A 21,612-nucleotide genomic window follows, 5' to 3' on the forward strand; every position below is an offset into this window, starting at 1 on the left:
ACAATCATGCCCATTTGGAAGAAGTTAGATCACTTTATGGTTCATAACATTTAGTAACTGACCCAGACCGTTAAAAACTATGCTTTGTATTCTGAAGTAATTATTTGTTGCTTTGCTATTAATACCCAGCTATCTGAACATAAACATGTATGTTTCCACGCTTGTTAATTCATTTCTTAAACGGAATAAGCAAAAAGTCTGTATCATTCTTACTTATCTGTTCGAGCTCATAATGCTATCTCTAGCCAGCCCCAATGTTTTATGTAGACAGTATTTACAGTTGCTTCTACAAGGAATAAAATATACTTTTAAACACCACTCCATTATATAACATTAATTCAGAAAACAGAATAGAATGGAATTTAGAAATATGTAAGCTGCTGTGGTATCCAATGCAACAAAAAAAACAGTCTTGTATAGTGCCGACTATGTGACTTATAAACAAGTTAAAGCCTAGTTAATCTATAACCTTTTAATTCCACACTCTCCTGGGCAAGCCCAGTCAGCATGTGGTCCAACAAGATCAACATATTACTTAAATTCAACATCCATGAAGCAAAGCACCTAACTTTAAGGGAGCCTGATTAAACATTAGAGAAGCACGTTGATGAAAGGAAGAAGGAGCCCTTTTGGCCACAGAAAAGTTTATGCTGGTATCAAAGGACCCACATGTATGGGACTGGGGCAACGATGAAGGGAATCAGGCAGCACTGAGTAGAAAAGTCAGTAAGATACACCCCAATGAGTCTTCAATCCATGTCTTAGTTGGTCAGGGGAAGAAGGCTTCACATGCCTAAGGACCTCAATCCCTCCCTGAAACTTTGGACCTTTACCTTTCAGTTCTGCCCTACAATTTGAGAACCACAGGTCCAAGAGCCCAAATGACAATTAATATCAAGTAAGACAGCTGAAGGAGACCTGGCTTCCTTCTATGCTAGATATCCACACCAGCAGATGTGCTGCAAGGTCAGCTGCGGTAGGCAGCAAATGGCAGCTGAGTGGTAGTGGGGCTAAGAAAGAGGTCTCACTATATTAGAAGAGCATTCCTTGTATCTCTGAGATGGCATTAGCACCTAGTCCTATGAACTGGTGTACATTCACAGGGTCAGCTTTCATTATAAGATTAAATACTCTAGATAATCACAGTTAAGGAATTACTTTGTACAGTATCTCTGAAACAGAGTTCTTCAGACAAGTATCAGGTATTTGATGGTGTACTATCCAAGGCCTAATATGAAAATCCAACGGTGAACGGAAAATCTATTCCATTTTTTTTTAAGATTCCAAAAAACCAATGTTCACAAGTACTTAAATAACAAATTCTAGATATAGCAAAAATCATTGAAATAATGTCCATTTTGACAAACACTGATTCTACAAGCTGTATGACATGTCTCAGCTGTAGCCTCTTATCCCCCACAGTCAAACAAATTATGTGTACTATGTTCAAGTCAAGCAAGCTAACACAAAATATATCTCCATTATATCACTTGATTCCAAACAAGTTGCCTTTTCTAGACAAAAGCAATTAATTTAGAAGGATAGGCCTGGTTTTTTTAAGGAAACTTCCCTTAGTATCAAATAAGTGATCCAGGAAATATGTTGTATCTTCTATGAATATTATACAGCAATAGGATAAACATACATCATACACAATTATTGTCTGTATATAAGGGAAAATTGTGTCAATGCAGAATTAGATCAGCACAACAAGTAAGTTATCAGGAGATGATCTTTCACCTCCACTATTCTATTCTCCTTCCTGCGCCTTCCCATTTGATCCCCACACTCCATCTTTTCCAGGCACAGAGGAAAACAAGCCATTTACTGATTTAGGGAATTCATGTGCTGCCTCTCCAGAGATCTGCTCAACACAACATGCCATCAACTCTTGGAGCACTAGAGATCTGCACTAAAAATAAAAATCAGTATTTTTCAGATTCTGGTATTAGGGAGGCCATAAATATCCGTATTCCCAATATTCCAATCCTCCCATACTGATTTTTTATTTGGATCCAAGGTGTTTTTGATTCCAAAATGATCCAGGGTCCACTATTCCCCATGGAGGAATCTCTTCAAAGGACTAGTAGGCTGTTTTTCATGCAGATTACGCCAAAATTGCAGCAGAGGGCTGCCTGCCCACTAAAGGTCCAAGTTTCAAGACGGCTGGGTCAAGGGGTTCAGTTTTGAACAAGGTGCCCCATCTACTCTCCATTGTTTCATAAGTGGCGGAAACCAATGTTTTCTCCAAGGCAAAGAAGCTCTAGCCAAACACACAAGAGCAACCACTGACCAATAAAGCCAACAAAACCAATGTCAAACCAGAGAATCCCAACAGAACCAACCCAGCAGCAGAAGACAGGCATTCCAAAAAAATCTCCCCCTGAAGCTGCAGCCAAATGCATCAGCTTGGGTTTTTTCCCTTTTGGAGGGGGAGGGAGGTGAGGCAACTCTCACAGGTGAATGACATTACTTCTTACAGGGAGCTCAACTGTTTGTTCAATCACAACAATTCTCTCATGTGGTTTATGAGAGAATTTTTGTGATTGGACAGAGTTGAGCTCCCCTTAACGAATAATGCCATTTGCCTGTGAGACTTGTTTCTCTCCCCCTCTCTGTTTTTGTCTAGGAAAACATGCAAAATTAAGAAAAACAAGCTGCTGCAGCGTTGAAATGGCAGCCCTGGTTATTCCCAAATGAATCAGGATAGAAATAGTGAAATATTCAAGAATCCTGGATATGACTGTGATTCCTGAATACACCTGAAAAATACTGATACGGAGTTACTGGGTATATTTTCAGATTGGATATACTGAACAGCACACCTCTACAGAGCTGCTCAGTATAGGTGATGTCTGGTATAGCTAATGTGGTATCTTTGGCTAGCTGCCTTGGTATTCATCAAGAAAAGACCAGAAGACATAGAAAGACTAGGGTATGACTGCCCTCGGCATTCTTCCTCTTTCTGCCTAAAGGACAGTATGAAACAAATACCCTTATATCAAATCATTCAATTGTTACAATATTGTCTGCCTCTGACTGGTAGCAGTTGACAAGGTCTCAGGTACAGCAAGGTCTTTTCCAATGCTCATTACCTGAAGTCCTTCAACTAGAAATACCAACAACTGAACATGGAACTTTCTGCGTGTAAAGTATATGCTCTTATCAGTCAGCCACAGCCCCTCCTCAAGGAAGAACTCAATCCTATTGTGTTTCCTGGTCAGATAACACATTGAATTGCTCTGCCAGCTGCTTACCAAAAGGCTAGAACCCCTTAAAAACAAAAAGGATAGCAATGTTGCAGCCACATTCCAAGCGGGAAGCACAAAGTCAAAGATCTGAAGCTAAACTTACTTATGTACTTATTTGAGGGCAATTATAACTTACCTTAAAAAAAATCACAATCTGCCTAAACAATCTCTGTTCCTATAGGAATGTCATGGTTCCAGCATCATCATAACTTTTGACCTGATATGAACAGAATGCCAACATTCTTTGCACTCAGGCTCAAGTCTGCCCTGTGATGGAGAAAGTACAAGAGGACTAAAGGTTGGATCCCATAAAGGATTTTCATAAACCGGGGGGGGGGGGTTGTTCTTGTTATCCGTTTCCCCCTTCCACTGCAGACCTCCCATACCCCCCCTCTCCCATGCTGTTCTTGGGATTCCCCCTTTCATCAGAAGCAGTGTTCTGGGCTGTAGTGGTAAGCAAATCCCTTCTGTTAGTGGAAATGCTCCACCAGTTCAAAGCCTAAATAATCTGAGCTTCTCTAGAGTATTTCATCACTACCTGACTATTTTTATACACTACCTGACAGGAGAGCACTAAATTAAGAGAAATATGGATGGTGGATGGTGGATGACTTTCTGCAAGCCAGGCACCTACTCTTTCCAATGGAGAGGTCCTGTTCCTGCCCAAGAAGTTGCTACCCCAAACTCTCTCTAACTATATGGTGTAGATGAGGATAGAATACAGAATTATCAAGCATCCCTCTCACTTCCTAGTGACAGACTTCTGGGCTGACTTTATTTCCTGCTGCCAAACAAGCAGCAGTACCTCACTCTTTCAATTTGCTATGGAAATGCATGAGGTAGGCTGAATACAGCCCTTCAAGGTGTTAGGTGGTCATCACTGCTTTTTATATGATGATCACTGCAGAGCCCTTCACATGCATGCCCAGTAGCATCAAAGCCACTTCAGTATGGCGCAACTTTATCTTATGGGCAAGCACATGCAGCATGATCAGATGAATGGAGATAATTACCTTGAAAGTACAAAATGTGTATGAAAGACCCACCCAACTGGCCTCCCACATGCACTTGCAATATGGGATTGTACCATTGTAGCATCTCCTAGCATGCTGTACATACAATGAAGTTACACAATACTTTTGACAAGCCTCTGGAAATGATCCAAAATTTGAATAGCCAATGCAAATGGGAAAGATATTAAAAATAGAACTGTACAAAACTCATATACACTATACTTATGGCTGTGGGAGGTCAAAACCAATATGGAAGGAAAGGCTATCTGTTTATGAAAGGTCAGGAAGCTAATCTATTCAGTCAGGAAACAAATCCAGTCTAAGTCCATTGAAATAAATGGTTTTAGACTGGAGTAACTCTGATTAGTATTGCACTGACAGTTATTCAATACAAAAAAAAGAGTGTTAATAAAACCATCCACTGAAGAGGCATTCAAGATGGAGATACTAGTGACATCACTAAGAGGTCTTCAGCCAATAACAAACCTCCTTTTCCAGTGAGCTTCTCTTAATTTCTCTTTCACAGAATTTTTCATCTCAGGTTGGTAAAGAGTTCAGGTTTTGAATATACAATTTCACTCTCTAGGGATGTGTATAAATTTGAACTATTGAGTGAAAAAGAATAAACTCACAAATTTGACTACTGGGACAGGGAAATTGCCAAGCCAGGAAAAAACATTAATATTAATTATGTATAAATATTCTATATTCCAATATTAATTTGACAAGCAAAGCTGAACAAATGTCTTTGAAGAATACAAGGCAAACTTTCAAACACAGAATGAAATAGTTTTCTGAGGTAGTATGGCAGAATAGGACATAAAATATATATTAAAGATTACCTTACTGTGCATAAGACTGGCTAGCAACCCATAATAACAAGAACAACAACAACAACAACAATAATCTATTTATATACCGCCCTTCAGGACAACTTAACACCCACTCAGAGCAGTTTACAAAGTATGCCCTTATTATCCCCACAACAATCATCCTGTGAGGCAGGTGGGGCTGAGAGAGCTCTAGAGAGCTGTAACTGACCCAAGGTCACCCAGCTGGCTTCAAGTGAAGGAGTGGGGAATCAAACTTGGTTCTCCAGATTAGAGTCCCACCACTTTTAACCACTACATCAAACTGCTTTGCAAAAGAGAAGTAATGTGAAAGACCACCAACTGCTTTCTTTAACAATCCTCTAGAACAAAATATTCTACATATTTTTTAAAAAAGACAAAATTAGATTAGGCCTTCATTTAGAACATTTGAAACCTATTATCTTTAGGAACTTGCGACACATCCACATTATATTTGAGGACCATTAAACATTATACAACAAAGAAACTATCTCTATGAAGGTTAGAGATTTAACTTGCTTCATGTTATTAAAGTCAATTCACCTTATCCAAATACTGCAATAGACACTGATCAACTGCAATATATAGACCTTCACCTCCCAAGTGAAGTAAAACAGAGAGACATTTTTCAGGACCCTGCACAATTCAATGAATAGTCTGAATTAATGGGAAGGACAAAAAGTTTTGCAGTCACACAAAACACTTCCTCTAGTCACGAAGACAGGGCAGTAGCAGCACAAAGCACAGTTCTGTCAAATAATTCAGCAGTTTGTAAACAAAAACTGAGCAACTTTTAAGATACCCTAATTGAAAAAATTAGGACAACCGCTGCCTTCATGCTCTGTGTTCTTGGAAACATCTGGATGACCTTCGTAGGAAGCTGAATGTGGAAAATTCATCGGATCAAGCAGGGCTCTCCTTATATTCTTAGGATTCTCTGCTATATGCAGTATACTTTCTTGACCCTGTACTGATTTTAAATAATATATATTAATTTCTTTAGCTTTAATTTTATTAGGAATCGATAAAGCACCTTAAAGTAGGAAGGTGTCTTTGAGTAACTGGGGGCAGTACCTATAGTTTTGTTGCAGCCAGCTCCAACTTTCCTGTGATCTGAAAACATACTCTGCCCCTACAGCAATATGCATCAGGATTTGTTACAATTACTCAATACTGAAGGAAAGGCACAGATTCAAAAGCAGATCCTTTGTCACTGCTTGATCTATTTCAAGGTTAAGTCCTGATGAATTGTTCCCAAATTGCCCAGCCTAATTCATACCTATGCAATTCTTCAGCAGCCACAGTATTTATATGAAATCAGACAATGAACTGAAAAGGCTAAATTGTTTTGCATTCAAATTTCATTTCAACTTAGTTCAGCTGTTCCATTTAACTGCTGACATGACAATTGTCCAGGATCAGGGTCATCCCCAGACATGGACATCTCCTGGACTCCAGTATACTCTACCTAGACCCACACAGGCCCAACAACAGGACCCACAAGTTCAGCTTACCTGGGCCCCAGCAGCACTGCCATCTCTACAATTCAGGCCTAAGGCCCTGCCACCGCTAAAATGCAAAACCTCTAAAGTCCAGCTGTGAGGGAAAAAGTACCCAATTCTGACCAACACCTGGAAGATGGGGGCACGATTAGTGAAGGCTACACCAGCAGCCTATATACCCCCCTCCCCGCCGCCCCGTGAGGCTGGTTCTTCTGGCAGGTGAATGGAAAAGCTCAAATGGCATATGCAGCCTACCATGCAGGCCTGGAAAGGAATAAAATCTGAGTGCTCCCAGGGAATCAGAGGGACATTCAAGAGGAGTGGAGAAACAAGACACAGTAAATCTCCTCCCTTTCCAATTATGAGGCTTTGCAAGTCCTTGGAGGGGTAAGCACAGATAGAGAATCAGAGAGTGATGGTCTGTAGGGGTGGGGACCAGCATCTCTGCATCTTCAAGGCCTCAGTTTTCTGCAGCTGCTCATGCCCCCACCCCACCCCGCTCAGTGTTACCAGAAGGCTTTTTGAGGGTTTTTTTTTTAAATCAGTAATTGCAAGATCACTGCAGTGCAGTAACATTATTATGACCTATTGCCACAAACCAATTTATCTGAATTCCCCAGATTTCACTTTTTCACTGCAGAAATAATAACCGTTCCTCTTCTATCCTCCCAACAAAAAAGACTAGAGACATTTTAAAAAATTAAGCTTGACATTCAGAGAAGCTAGTAGATTGGAGCAAAAAGCCCCTCAGTAGTGTGGGATATAAAAAGTGCTGGGGGGCATTTGAGGCAAAGAAAATGGAAACCAGTGTGGGCAGGACCTCCTCAGTTCTGTTTCCCCACCAGATTATTCTGCCAGGTGTTAGACTGCCCATGCTCTGAACACATAATGGCATCAACCACTTTGTAGTGGAGAGGTTAATTTAGCAACAACTAAAGCCAACAGCTGCAGCTCCCTGTTCAGAATGCTGTGGCACAACTGCATCATACTAAACAGGCAAAGATTACTGATGGAAATGGGGCAAGATACATTACTACTAGAAGTATATTCATTCTGGACAAGTTCTGCTTATAACTGCTTGATGATACAATCAAATGAGTGGACGTTTCTGCAAAACCAAGGCAGGCTATGACTGCCAACGTAACTTCCTGCTTCTGTCAGCAGCCCAGTATGAAAAACAGTACTTTGGCCAGTGGTGCAGCTATAATACAAACACCATGACAATTTTGGGGGGACCACAACTGAAAACTCTTAAAATCCAAGATCCTGTTTGCAGCACTGTAATACTTGTTACTGTATTACCGAGTCTTGTTCATTTTATGACCCTGATCTTACATCAGTAGCCACATCTGTATCTATAAACAAAGGGACAACTGCTCATCTCTTTACAGAACTGATTGCTATCTTGGCACTATTTTGTGCATTAAAGAACACTGGCATAATTTTATTTCCAGTTTTGTTAGAAATCAACATTTCGGAATTTGATAAAACAAGCATTCTGCTTTTTCCTCTTTACCATATAAAACTAAGCATGAGAAATTATCTTCAGGCGTAAACTGAAAAAGAAAAATAAGAGAAGTAGAAATTCACTCTGGCTAAAGCCAACAGCTATAGTCCCCAAGCACACAGAGGAAGCAGTCATTATGACTGAAGAAGGAGGGAAAGGAGATATGTGCGCATCTTCAACATCTTGTAGATTATGATCTTTTGCAATTTATCCTTAAAGTACGCTGGGGAAGAAAGGAGAGAAGGTGGGTACCACCACAGAAAACAAAGGAGAGACCTTAAAGGTGCACAAGAATAATTTTGGGCAGATATTTTTATTAGGGCATCCAAAACATTTTGGGCCCTAAAAAACTGATTCCTGTACACTTTCAGATTGCTTTCTATAATTTGCACAGGAAGACCACAGCTGCAGGTGTACAAAAATCAGTCAGTAAGAATAAGCACTTGTAGAATACAAGCAATGGATATAAACTAACAAGCATTCGCTATGCAATGCAGCACATTTCAAGAACTGGTAGGCTCATTTTTACTATTTAGCTAGTGCATAGTAACAGTTATTTCCTGTTTGTTCTGTTTCTTAGAATTGTTTTTCATCCTGGTTATAGCAGTTGAGGAAAACCAGTGTTGCTCTGTACTGGTCTTGGGTTGTATGAAATGGGCAGGTTGTTTCAAACTTAAGGATTCAACAGCTGTTAATATATAAGTAATCTTAACTTCTACAGTCAAGCAATGTTTAAGCAGCAGCTTCTATTCTCAGCTTGAGAAAGGTTTCTATTTTCCTTTATTAGTTATGGCTGTACAGCGAAGTAGTAGGGAGCTCACAGCGCTTCCACAAAATGGGCCAGCTCCACAAAGTGTTTCTTCTGAAGGAAGGTTTTCTATCTGCAGAGCTTGACTTTCTCACTTCCCCTGTACCACTGCAATTTGAAATGCCCCCAAATTACTGTAACTTTGGGTCCCCTGTTCCCAAGGAGCAGCACTTTGGCTTGGAGAGCAAGAGGTATGAAAGTAATTCTCTACAGGCAGAAATCCTTCAATTTGTGGGAAAGCTTTTGTGGATCCAAGCCACTGTGTGTTATATGCCCCCGAAAGAAGTAAACTGGATTTCTCAAATAATGAAAACACACATTCAATGAATTTAAAACAAAGTCATCATTATATTCCTCCTAGGTGGTCTAACTGTTCTTCAAATCGGCACAGATTTCGTAACATTGATACCATGCTTAATTCAAGTCACAACTCAAAATAAAAAGATGTTTGAAAAGGCTCTTGTAGTCTAGTAACAAAATTTCATTCAAACTCATGTGTTTTACTAGCATGCGTAACTATTTCTCCCCCTACCCCGCAACTGAAAAAAAATCTGACACAAACAATTCATAAACAATTTCTAAATATTTCTTATTCATATGTTTGAAGTTCTCCCTAATAAAAGGAAAATGTTATTTGAAAGAGAACTATTACATCTGCAAACATTTAAACTGAAAATTACCAATGAATGTAAAGATAAAGCAATAAACATCAGTGACTTTCAGAGAAATGCCAAAGTCAAGAGGCAGCAACTGAGGAATTTATACTATTTATAACTATTATTCCAGAAATGCAAGCTTATTTTTAAGGACTCTGCCTTTTTCAGCACACAAGGTTTTGGAAACATTAACATTCAACTTCAGATTCCTGTTTCTACTAAAAACCAGCTTGAAAAATGAAATATATTCCAATTAAATATTAATTTTACAAACAATCATAGGCCTTTAATGTTTTTAATACCGTTTATTAACCATGCAGTGGCCAACCTTGCTGGCAAGTATGTCGCAAATTTAGTCCATATATTGCAGTTCTAGTGCACACCACTGCAAATAAATATATATTTAAAATATTTCTATCCCACATCCTCAATTGAGAATTAATTAAGCAAGTTAAAACAATAAACCAATACAATAATAAAGGCAGCAACCTAAAATTAACCACTAACATTCAGCGTAAAAACTACAATTTCCAATTCATAAAATTGTAAGAATCATGGTACAAGTACAAAGCAAAAAAATTAAATAAAAACTTTCATCAACTTTCTACAAACACTCGGAAAAATATAACTGTTTTCACCTGCTGCCTAAAGTTCAGACTTGGCAACAAACACCCAACTGCAGGGAGGCTGTTCCAGAGATGAGGTGCCACAACAGGGAAGCCCTGTCTCTCTTATCTCTCCTGTGCCTTAATATGGTTTTGCCTCCAGGCTTCCGAACAACTATTGTACAGGAGAGCTATGAAGAGGAGTAGCTCTGATTCTGTGCCACAGCCAGACTTGCAGGTTTCCTGCTCCTGCCCAGGTATGTCACAAAAGATACAAATTAAAGTAAGCCTTTAAATTTAATTAATTAAAGTATAACACCATCTACTTCAAGCCCATCAACCCAGCCATTACAATGCAGCCCATGTATATATGTTAAATATGCAAGTGTCAAGAAATTTAAGAAAATCCCACTCAATTTTATATAATGAAATATACAATTATAGCATACTCTGAAAATCCACAAGAAAAACACTGTAGGTGTATTTGGTTAGATTCTATGAATTGTGAATGCAACACTCTGATGGAAAGTGATCTTCCCTGCTTTTTCCTTTCCTATTACAGCACCATGAATCCCTACCCTACCCACAAAAAAACTGATGATGGAGATCAGGGAAACCTTGTGGACAAAATGCCATACAATTGGGTGCTGTAACGAGGAGCAGGAATTGGGCAAGACTGCTCCAATCTTTCTTGTGGAGTGTAATGCTTGCTTCACCAAGTTTCCTACACTGGTGGAACAGGGAGGTGAGAGCATCTACTCAGTCTAAGATGAATGGAATAGACTATTTACCTATTATTGCTACACTGCTCAGAGAAACTGAAGATATGCTATTCAACTGTTAACAAGCACAGCTACAGAATTTTATCAGTATTTTAATAGGTGGCACAACTGTAACATTTTTAAACTATTCTTGGATAGCACATACATATAAAAGCAAACATACATATGAAAGCAAACATTTTCACTGTGCACTCTTAGTGATTGAGACAATCACTAAACCAATTTAAGACACATCAGTCTGTAAAACCAAAACTATAGCATGATGAGAGAAGACATCCACCATACTTAACTAACTTAAAATGCCAGTGCAAATTTTATATTATTTATGTAAATAAAATACATGTTAATCACAGACCTCCAATTAATAATCACATTTTAAGGTTGCTTTTTCACAAATACAAGCAACTTCTCAAAAAGAGTAGCAACCTTAGTAACATTCTACCTTTAAATGAATTTCCAAGTCCATACTACACTGCTACAAAACATTAGTTTATCTTATACCCTTTTAAAATAGTTTGTACTGAAAAAAGGGAGTTACTTCTTAGTAAATATGATGAAACTAGCACTGCAAGTATCTTTTGGAAGCTCTTGAGACACCAGCCTATTCGTGCTCCAATATCATTGTTTAAAATATCATGTGTTGTTGTATTTACATAATACATTAAAAGTTGTATGTATCTATGCATTTACATTTAATATTATTTTGGAATTAAACCTAAATACTTTTTTGGAGTTAAACCTTTTTTCAGGCAACTTGAGTTCTATGTCACTCTTCTTATTTCCTCCCACTACAATGAAGATTTGATTCTACAATCTGAAATGTGAATTATACTTACCTACTAAAAATGAAAAGTGATTTTAATAAAAGAGGCTGTATGTATTATTTTTTGCAATGTATTAAAGACATTAGAATTCACTGAGTCCAAATGAAACCTGGGCAAACTGCTCTCACTTGAACAGGACATTTTACAAGTCTAAATAAACTACTGATGAAAGCTTGGCAAAGATCCTGACTGACTTCAGTAGGGTGGAATTTCACCCCAGGTTCCTAGGTAAGCAGATCTCAAGCTTACCTAAGCACTCATTCTGAAATTAAACAAACAAGATTAAAGATCACTCATTATTTACAACATTCTAGGAGGCTATACAGAACCTCATATAAAATGTTCCGAGTTTTTGTTAATGTTTGGCTGTCTAGAGAAAGACTGGAGAATGTGGCTTTAAAAAGGAACATGGCTCAACAGCATCATAGTAAATTCCATACAAGTGGAAATCTTCAGAATTAATTTAATTTAAAAGTGGAAGATTTAGCAGATAATTCTAAGACTACTTACCTGGAATGACTACTAAAATCAGTAAGACTTGCTTCCAAGTATGTTTTGGATCTATTAAGTAGTTAAACATTCAAACAAATCAGTTTTAATTTCAAAAGAATTTACAAGTCAATCACTAAGTCTTTCCCATAAGAATACCTATTTCAGCAGCATATTAACTATCAGTTAATGCTATCAGTCTTGACAATTTTAAATTATCCCAAAACTTCTCTAGTAAAATAATTCTCAATGTAGATAATGTATCTTACTTGTTCCCAACCATACCACAGCACCACAAGAGTGGTGTGCAAGGGCCCTGTAAAAACACGCATCTTGAAATCAAGAGGTTTTGCTTTTAATGTGACAACTTGAATTATTTTTCCTAGTAGATAAGTATTTAAATAATGGTAAATGAGTTAGACTATAAACTCCTTGGGGCAAGAAACTGCCATTTCTACACATATTATACTATTAAATAATTACGTACAATTAGTGACAGCGTGTATAAACAACTCCTCTGTGGTGATCATAGTTTAACCTATTTCTACTAAACATTAGCAGATTTTCCATGTATTCCCAAAAAACTAGTTACATTTTCACAATTTTTGCCATATTCAAGCAAAATTAAATGGAGCTTTTCTCAAAACTGCCTCCACGGATTCTTTCTACAAGAGTATCAAAATAAGGCTTATGAATTTTCCTCACAACTATAATACAGATTCACTACGACTGACAAATCAACAGAAATGCACAGTGGCTAAAGATACCCTTTCAAATTTTAAAGTAGAGATGGCATCCTATTATCTCTCAGGATTATTCTGATTTTTTAATATTAGAATACATAAAGCACGAGATAAGGCACATTCTTAGAAAATGTTTACTCCTCTGAAATTACTTTCAGTTTCCATTAAGTAAACAAATAAGTTAAACAAAGTAGAAAGTTTAGTTTCTATTCCTTTGTAGTAGTAACTGTGACTACTAACAGTATAAATGGAAGATACAGCTGCTAGAGGTCAAACAAGTCATTCATCTATATTGACAATATGGTACTATAAACAGACACTACAAAGCAATCCTACAATGCATTAAAGAGTCTAGACTATTGCCTTAAAACGTCAGTAAGAGGGAAGTGTAATTAAAGAGAGAGATCCAGAACATTTCCTTCTTTTTAAAAGAACAGTACACTATACTTTCCTCAGGAACAGCACACTTTTAGAACAGCGCATTCCTCAACCATCCCACATTTCTGAAAACTAAACACACTATAACATGTTAGCCACGAGGCGCTCCTTATTACTCCACGAGACACACAGTTAAAACTCCGAACAGCAATCTGTAATGCCTCCTCGTTTTCCCCTAAGGACACCAGGCCTCCTGTGCCACCAGACAAATATAAATCGGTGGATAACAAATGTGTGTCATGCGTAATCCGAAGTGGCTCTTCTCGAGCCCACTGACGGATAAGGGCAGCGGGGATTGCAGCCTTTAAAGACTCGTAGGGGAACCCATCACGAGTCCCCTCCCCGTAGCTACTGGGGATCGGGGCTCAGATCCCTTCAGACGCAGGGCTGGGGAAGGCGGGGGAGCGACCACGAGGACTGCTCGGGCCGGCATGGTCGGCGAAGCCGGCCTGGGCGCTGCAGCTGCAAAATGACACCCTTCAAGCCTCCTTGTTGTGTCTAGAAGGGACCTCGAGTCGGGGCGTTCCCCTCCCGGAGGAGGCCAGCAGCCCCCGCGCCCGCCTCTCACGCCCCCCGGCTGACACGCCGTGAGTGGGGGAAGGTGGGGCGGCAGGAAGCCGGTCTCGAGGCGCGTGTCTCCCCCCGCAGTCCCTCCCTCCGCCTCGCACTCACACTCGGGGCAGCTGGAGCGGCGGCGCCCCCCGGCGCTGGAACACCCCGTCCACGAAGACGCCGTTCTTGCCGAGGCAGCGCAAGTAGAAATCGCCGCCGCCAGACGATGTAGCGGCGGTGGCGGCGGCGGCGTCAGGCTTGGACTGGGCCCCGGTCCCGTCGCCGGCGGTGGCTGAGGCGGGGCCGGTACTGTTGTTGGAGGCGGCGGCGGCCGGGGCCGGGGCGGGCGGGGCAGTGAAAATCTCGAGGTGCCTGCGGGAAATGAAGCTGGAGTGACCCATGCTCACGTCCACCGAGCCCTGAGAGGAGTTGCGGCCGATGGTCACCGAGCGCTTCTTCATGAGGTATTCGAACTCGCGGCCCTCCAGCCGGGCCACGGCCGCCGCCGCTGCCGCCCCCGCCGCCATCTTGGCCGAGACAGCGCGCGGGACCGAGCGGCCCTCAGCCCCTCCGCGCGCGCGCTCCCCCTGCCTCCCCACACCGCCCGCCGGCCCGGCCTCAGACACCGACAGACACAGCAGCCGCGCGCACCGTGCAACCCACTCTCACGCAGCCCTCACGTCCCCTAGACGGGCGGCTGACCCGGCCAATGGGCGCGCAGCACGCCCATGGAGTTACTCCGCACCCACCAACCATGAGCGGGGCCCGGACCAGCGCAGACCTACAGGGTAGATTGTAGCGCACAAGAACTAGACAGGCAACCGGGGAGGGGAGAGGGGAGTAGAAAACCGTGGAGTGGAATACTAGAGAATGTGGAGCGGGTTGTGGAGAAGCTGCTGCTGACAGCAGCTAGATCCACCGTTATTTTCATGTTGTTTCAGGAACTGCCTTTCAAAGATGTAAAATTCCTTACAGGCGTTTAGCCAGCCTTATGCATAGTCCCAAGTACATGTATAGTAACGATTATCATTCCCACAAAACACATAAACAACTCTTCCTATTTTCTCTTTAAGGAGCAGTTTCTCATCTGTCTTAAGCATTAGTAGTACTGTGCATCAATGGGAGCAATCAGTTTCATGTACATCAGACTCAAGGGACACACGTGGTCATGTTTCCCAGGGTTTCACATTAGTGTTTACACAGATACCATTCTGTATGTGCAAAACGGCCACTGCTGAGGGTCACCTTCATTCTAGAATACTATGGAAACTAGCAGAAAATTTGAATCATTTGTGGCTGGCCCTACAAACCGTGCCCTGGGTGGAAAAGGCTATTTAACAGTTTCTCTAATTCTACATCATTAACTACAGCGACTCCAGTACAGAGAGCTTGCTTAGGATCAGAGTTCAATACTTCAAATCTGTTATTTAGTTCAAAGGAACATTAAACATAAAAATATATACAATGTGTGCAAGCCTATGCTACCATTAAATTTCATTCCAAAACTGAACAATGATAATTTGTCAATAAATCTTTACATGCTTCTTTTCATGTTGCAGTTGTCATATTAATTATATCATGTTTGCAATATCTCACATTCTACTATAAATTCCAATAATTTTGGATTTCATTCCTCTTGTTATAATTTTCTACAATGACCTCAATCCAGTTGTACTCATATTTATAATTATCCTTGGAATTTCCAGATGTACATTCACATCCACTTTTGCATCAAAAGTTTTTTTAAATCAGTTCAATAGGTTTTGGATGAGAAGGTGCATCAGCATCACAAACACACACACACCTGCATATGTCCACAGATCTTTCTTGCTCAAAAGGGACAAGAAGCATGTAATACCATTGAGTAAATTTATGCTATATTATAATTAACTGCTTATACATATTATTTTATATAGCTCAATAACAAAACAACAAGATAAAATATTCCTTTACAACCTACTAAATGTTCAATTTTAGCTATTGATCTCACCCCCAAATTTGTTAATTTCTATCAGGACCATCAAATATAAAATGTTTCTTGCATCACATTTCCAACTCTTTACATTCTGTTGTATTTTCTGACTTGTGTGCTGCTTGAATGTTCACATTTTCTATCCAGCTTTTAGCTGAAATTCTATTACTTTATTTATGTATGTATTTAAAAATTTAAGTACTTGTCTTTTTCCCAGACAACAGACCCAAGGCAGGTAACGAAAACCGAAAAACATTTGAATAATAAGTAACAGTTAAAAACATTAAAACAATATAAACAGCAAAAACTACAGTTTTTAATGGCCAGTGTCAAGAGAGTCCCAAGGGCCCTCTTCAGTAATGCAGTTGTGCACCCCTTATAAGATGGGATCAGTGTAGAAGCCCTCCAGAGTTCCTCCAAAAGACCATTCCAAAGTGCTGGGGTGACCACGTAGTCTGCAACAGAGCCTACCCTCCAGGGGTGGGAGTGGGAGTAGAACAATTAACAATTGTTGCTGTGCTGAGCTCATACTAAGAAAAGTGGCCCTTGACATACGTTCCCACATATGTGCACAGCTATTGAGGCAGAAACATTCGTACCCATTTAAAATCACAGTGGCAAAGCTACTTCCGGAGGAAGCTGTGATTCAGAGCTCTGCATTCCTATTTGAATTGCTTGGCTAAAACTTTAATGTGGAATTTTAAAGCTTTTAAACTTTTATTTATTTATTTCGCTTATTTATAGCCCACCTGTCTTACTGATATTCAAGGATAATTATGTTGATAGAGAGTGCTGTCAAGTCATAGCTGACTTATGGCAACCCCTACCAGGGTTTTCAAGGCAAGAAACTAGCAGAGGTGATTTGTCTTTGCCTGCCTCTGCAACCCTGGTCCTCTTTGCAATGGACTATAGACTTATTTCCATATGCAGCGGTTCTTCTAGACTATTCAGTTTAATGAGCAAAAACCTAGCACAAGCCTTGTTCAAAAATCATAGTTACAAGTAGGGGCAAGGCTGTATGTCCAGTGCCAGCTTAAGGAGCAAAGGGGACAAGGTGGGCTCAGGTGGTGGGTTTTGAATGAAGCTGCTTCCAGCACCGCCCCTGCCTTCCCCCCACACCACTTCCTCCTCCTCCTCCTCTTTTACCTCATCCCAGAGCCAGAGTAGTTGACACTCCTTCCCTCCTTGTCCCCAGTCCCACATGCCCATTAGTTCCTTGCTAGAATTCAGGAAGTCCTGTTGGGGCATGTGCAGCTCACCATGCTGCTTTTAAAAATGCCCGGAGAACATGGAAGGAAAGGCTGCTAGTTGTTTGGGATAAAGGCAGTGGGCAGAATTTGAAGAGTGGTAAGGTAAGGTGGCACACTTTGTGAGCTGCTACGGGATATGCCTAACCCTCAAACAGCAATTCGTCATTTGATTATGTTTGACAGGAGAATACTAGACACCAATATGGTCAAGGTGTGACCTAGCAAACCTTAGGGGGAACCTGGGAAAGAAAGGCTGCCAGCTGGTCTATTCTTGTAGCACATACACTGCAACTCAAGATGCATTGGTACACATGATTAAAATAATGTGTGGCATCATGAAAACCTTGAACACAGCTGAGTCTCACCTGTTTTTTGTGAACTGAATTATGGTTCATGAAGTACCCTTATATAGTCTAGAGGTCCACTGGGAAGTCTTTTTGGATAATGCTAGCGTGGCAAAGAAATTCTGCTCTTTTGTGGTTCTCGTGGAGTAGTGAGGGGGAGGCAATACTTGCACAATTGTTATTTAGTTGATGCACAAAATGAACTCTTCTAGGTTGCAATTATTGTCACATGTCCCCAGTGCTACAGTTACAACATTTTGTCAATGGGCAATTCTCTCATACATACACACACCCAACTGATTGCGAGTAAGACATGGTCGCTTGAATATCACAGGCAAATGCTCAATATTACTTCTCAAGAGCTGAAGGACATGTTTTCTGTTGTTTAAAAAGGAGAGAGACTAAGCTCAATGCCTTGTGGCAGTACTACTTACTCTTAGGTTTTAAATGAATATTGCGCTACTAGGGTTGCCAACTACAGATTGGGAGATTCCTGGAGATTTGGGGGTGGAGCCTGGGGAGGACAGACTTTGTGGAGGGAAGGAGCTCAGCAGGGATGTAATGCCACAGATTCCAGCCTCTGAAGCTGCTTTTTTCTCCAAGGGAACTGATCTCTGTAGTCTGGAGTTGCCTAAGTGAAGCCTGGCAGCCCTTTGTGCTATAAATGCTGAAGCAGAGGTACATGAGGGTAGTTCTTCTAAAATGTGTAGTTTAAAAAAAAACTTGGAAAGGCCTTATTGACAATAGTACAGTATCTACAATTAACTCTTTGGACATGACAAGTGCGCACAATGATTATAGTTGGCACTCTCAAACTACAGACAACAATCATGTATTTTTGTTGAACTGTATCTGTTTTACTGTTTTGTAACTTTTCCCCATTCTGCATTTGTATGGTTTGAATATTCGTCCTTTATTTGGCAGAAGGTATTTGAAGTTCTGTTGAATATTTCCTTATTTTGTGCTGCCATCTCACTTGAGACTGCAATGTTTTTCTCTGCCTGGCCCTTACCCCATGGAATGGCCCGCCTGAAGAAGTAAGGAGAGCTCCCACTCTCATGGCTTTCCGCAAATGATGCAAAACCAAATTATTCAAAAGCCTTTTTAGTCATATAGGAGGGCTGCATTGTAGGGAGGGGATCTCAGATGATCTGCTAGTGAGGAACCATAGACCTCACCACTATGTTGTACTGGATTCCTACTAATGCTATGTCTTTGTGAACTTGTATCTATTTAACCTATGGCATTGTTTATGGAAATGTTCTTAATACTGACTGTATTTAATACTGACACTGTGTAATCCACCTTGAGTTTCAATGAGAAAGGCAGACTATAAATGACATAAATAAAAAAATAAAATATGGATTCCTTACATGGAACCACTGCACTTGAAAAGCATAAGTATCTGAAAGAGACGAAATATGAAATAGGAATCTTTATTAATAAAGTCATGTATGTTTATAATGGAATTCCAAATATGGTGGAAAGCGTTAAGATAAAGTGTATTTGTGTTGCCTTTGTATGCATTTATATGAAAAAAATTGGAAAATCTTAGATTCTCTCAAAATGTACTGACATTTTATTATAAAATATATTACAATGTATAACTGATCGTATATAGTGTTTTGTGTTACGTATTTGAAGAAAACTGGCAAGGTTCTCCCCTGTCCAAACTACTATATTCATTCCAGTCCAGTAGTCTGAAAAAATCCTGTCCTGGAATTGCGTACAACACAAAAGTCTGCATTTCGTTTACAAACCATGCTACCCATAATGCTTTGGACATCAAGCTGATTATGGAGGTTGCAACGTGCGAAGTAATAATCTCTGATTAACTAAATAATGCTGTCTTGGCGCTTGAAATAATAGATCATGAAAAAAACTTCACTTCTGGGAGTACCACCTCCATAGTTTCCAGCGAAATCTGTACTTTAGAAAGCCCCCTTCAGGAGAGGCGTTCACAAGCCTCCGCGCTGCAGCAAGACATGTGCTTTCTAGATGACATCATCCTCCTCAGTGTCTGGGCAGTGACCTAGGCAGAGAGTGTTTGTAAATACAGACGAGGGCCCGGGGGGTGGGGCCGGCCGAACAATTGGAAGTGGAGCAGAAGGCAATGAAATCGATGGACTGCTGCCTGCAATCCCTTTGGAGACTGTTTCCGAGACTAAATTAGGCCGTTATCGAGTTAGTGAATGTTTCAAAGGCAAGAAGTCACGTGATACAACTGAGCCAAGGACAGGTTAAGGAACAGTCGCCTTTGAAATCGAGACAATCTGAAATCAAGCGTATTCACACACTAAACGCACACACCCTTAATGTATAAACGTCCGTATTATGTTCCAGAGTCTTAACTAGAAATTACAAAGAAAGGAAATTAAAAGCGCTGTGTCTTTCCTTAATTTTTGAATGGGTTGTAAAGAACAGCAGTTAACATTTCTGACAGAATCACCATTATGTTTTAGGTGGGTGGCCGTGTTGCTCTGCTGTAGAACATCAAGAGCCCAGTCCACTAGCTCCTTAAAGATCAACAAGATTTTCAGGGCATAAGCTTTCAACAGTCAACGTTTCTTTAGTCAGATATCTGATGGAGGCTTTCACTTTTGAAAGGTAATACTTGAAAATCTTGTTGGTCTATAAGGTGTTATACCACTGAGCCCCCTGAAAGATTTCAGCCCATTATCATCCAAACATTCAGCTTTAATGATTGTGTTTGTTGCATGTGTGTGTTAGAGAAAACTTCAAATTAACTGAAACTATAGCTGAGCCCTCTATTCTGCAAAAACTTTCATAATCAAATTTAACTGACAAGTTTAACTGCAATAGTCAGTAACAGCGTTAGAAAAACTGCAGAATTTCTTTCATTTTTATATTTGGCCAATATATTAATCTTCTTTATTCATAAACAGGAGACATTTCCTCTCCATCTGTTATTAAATTATGTAATTTCCATAATTCTGGTAGGTATTTTATTTGCTTGGTCATGAATAATAATTCATGCTTTTATATTATTGCAAAGGAATGTAAATGTTGTTAAAATGTTGTACACTGTGATGGAGCATCTGTATGTTCTTATTGGAGTAACCTGGCCCGTTTGGACCTAAATCATATGTGCCTTATAAAGTGCAGAAATCCTGGAATGCAATTATAAATCATTTTTCTGGTATAGCTATCAATTGACTCAGAAACCTGGTATAAACACATTGCACTCCAACAGCAGAAGAAGGGTAGAAAAGTTAGCAACCTAAGTAACAGGCTTCAGATTGACCTTCTGAGCTGATATTGAGTTTCAGGCTTCCTACTGAGCTGATATCAAAGGAGCATTCCTGGCCAAATGACAGGGCAGCCAAAAAAGTATTCTCCACACCTCAGGCAGAACTGCCTGTCAAAGGGCACAGATAGTATGGGTTTAGGGTTCTGAAAACAGTCCAATAGGAAGCAATATCAGCTGCTTAATTTATTTGTATTGACACAAATAAATAAAAGGATCCATCTGGCAGGATTTCAAATTAGCTTTTTGCTATGCTCTGACATAGGTAAAATGCATCCATGGTGACAGACTTAAAACAAAATGTATGACAGTTGACAGTTCAAAAGAAAGGAAATTAAAAACTATGGATTGTGCTGGGAAATCACGCTAAGACTCTTCGTTCCGTAAGTTTTGTGCAATCTTACAGGTGCGTGTGAAAACAGCCATAGTTAAAGAGTTACATTAAAAACATTTCTGATAGAAATACCATTTATATTGCTATAACTCTCTTATAGCTCAATGATTGTTTTAGAAATTCAGGCCATTGATACTACCCAAATACCTAGATGTGTGTATATTGTTAAGAATGCTATTAAAATTGTTATACAAGGCTGCAGAAAGAATCAAACTAAATCTGGTAACCTATCACTATCAACTTTGTTTCCATTAAAGTGTATGATGGCCATAATGACTATTTTAATGTTTGATTATAATAATTGTAGATCCATCCTGAAATTTTAAAAAGTTTTAAATTGAAAAGGAGCTTTTAAATTTTATT

At 39.9% G+C, this 21,612-nt stretch overlaps 1 protein-coding gene across 1 annotated transcript in view; it reads right to left on the minus strand.

Annotated features, from left to right (window-relative positions):
* Nucleotides 1-14,601, minus strand: part of LOC129328957 (forkhead box protein K2-like) — a 38,980-nt gene extending 24,379 nt beyond the window's left edge. The window contains exon 1 of the mRNA XM_054978297.1: nucleotides 14,142-14,601. Coding sequence (XP_054834272.1) covers nucleotides 14,142-14,548 — 407 coding nt within the window. The 5' untranslated portion in view covers nucleotides 14,549-14,601. The remainder of the gene's footprint in view (nucleotides 1-14,141) is intronic.
* Between the last annotated feature and the right edge of the window lie 7,011 nt (nucleotides 14,602-21,612).

Source organism: Eublepharis macularius, chromosome 4, assembly GCF_028583425.1.
Source record: "Eublepharis macularius isolate TG4126 chromosome 4, MPM_Emac_v1.0, whole genome shotgun sequence".
Lineage (NCBI taxonomy): Eukaryota > Metazoa > Chordata > Lepidosauria > Squamata > Eublepharidae > Eublepharis > Eublepharis macularius.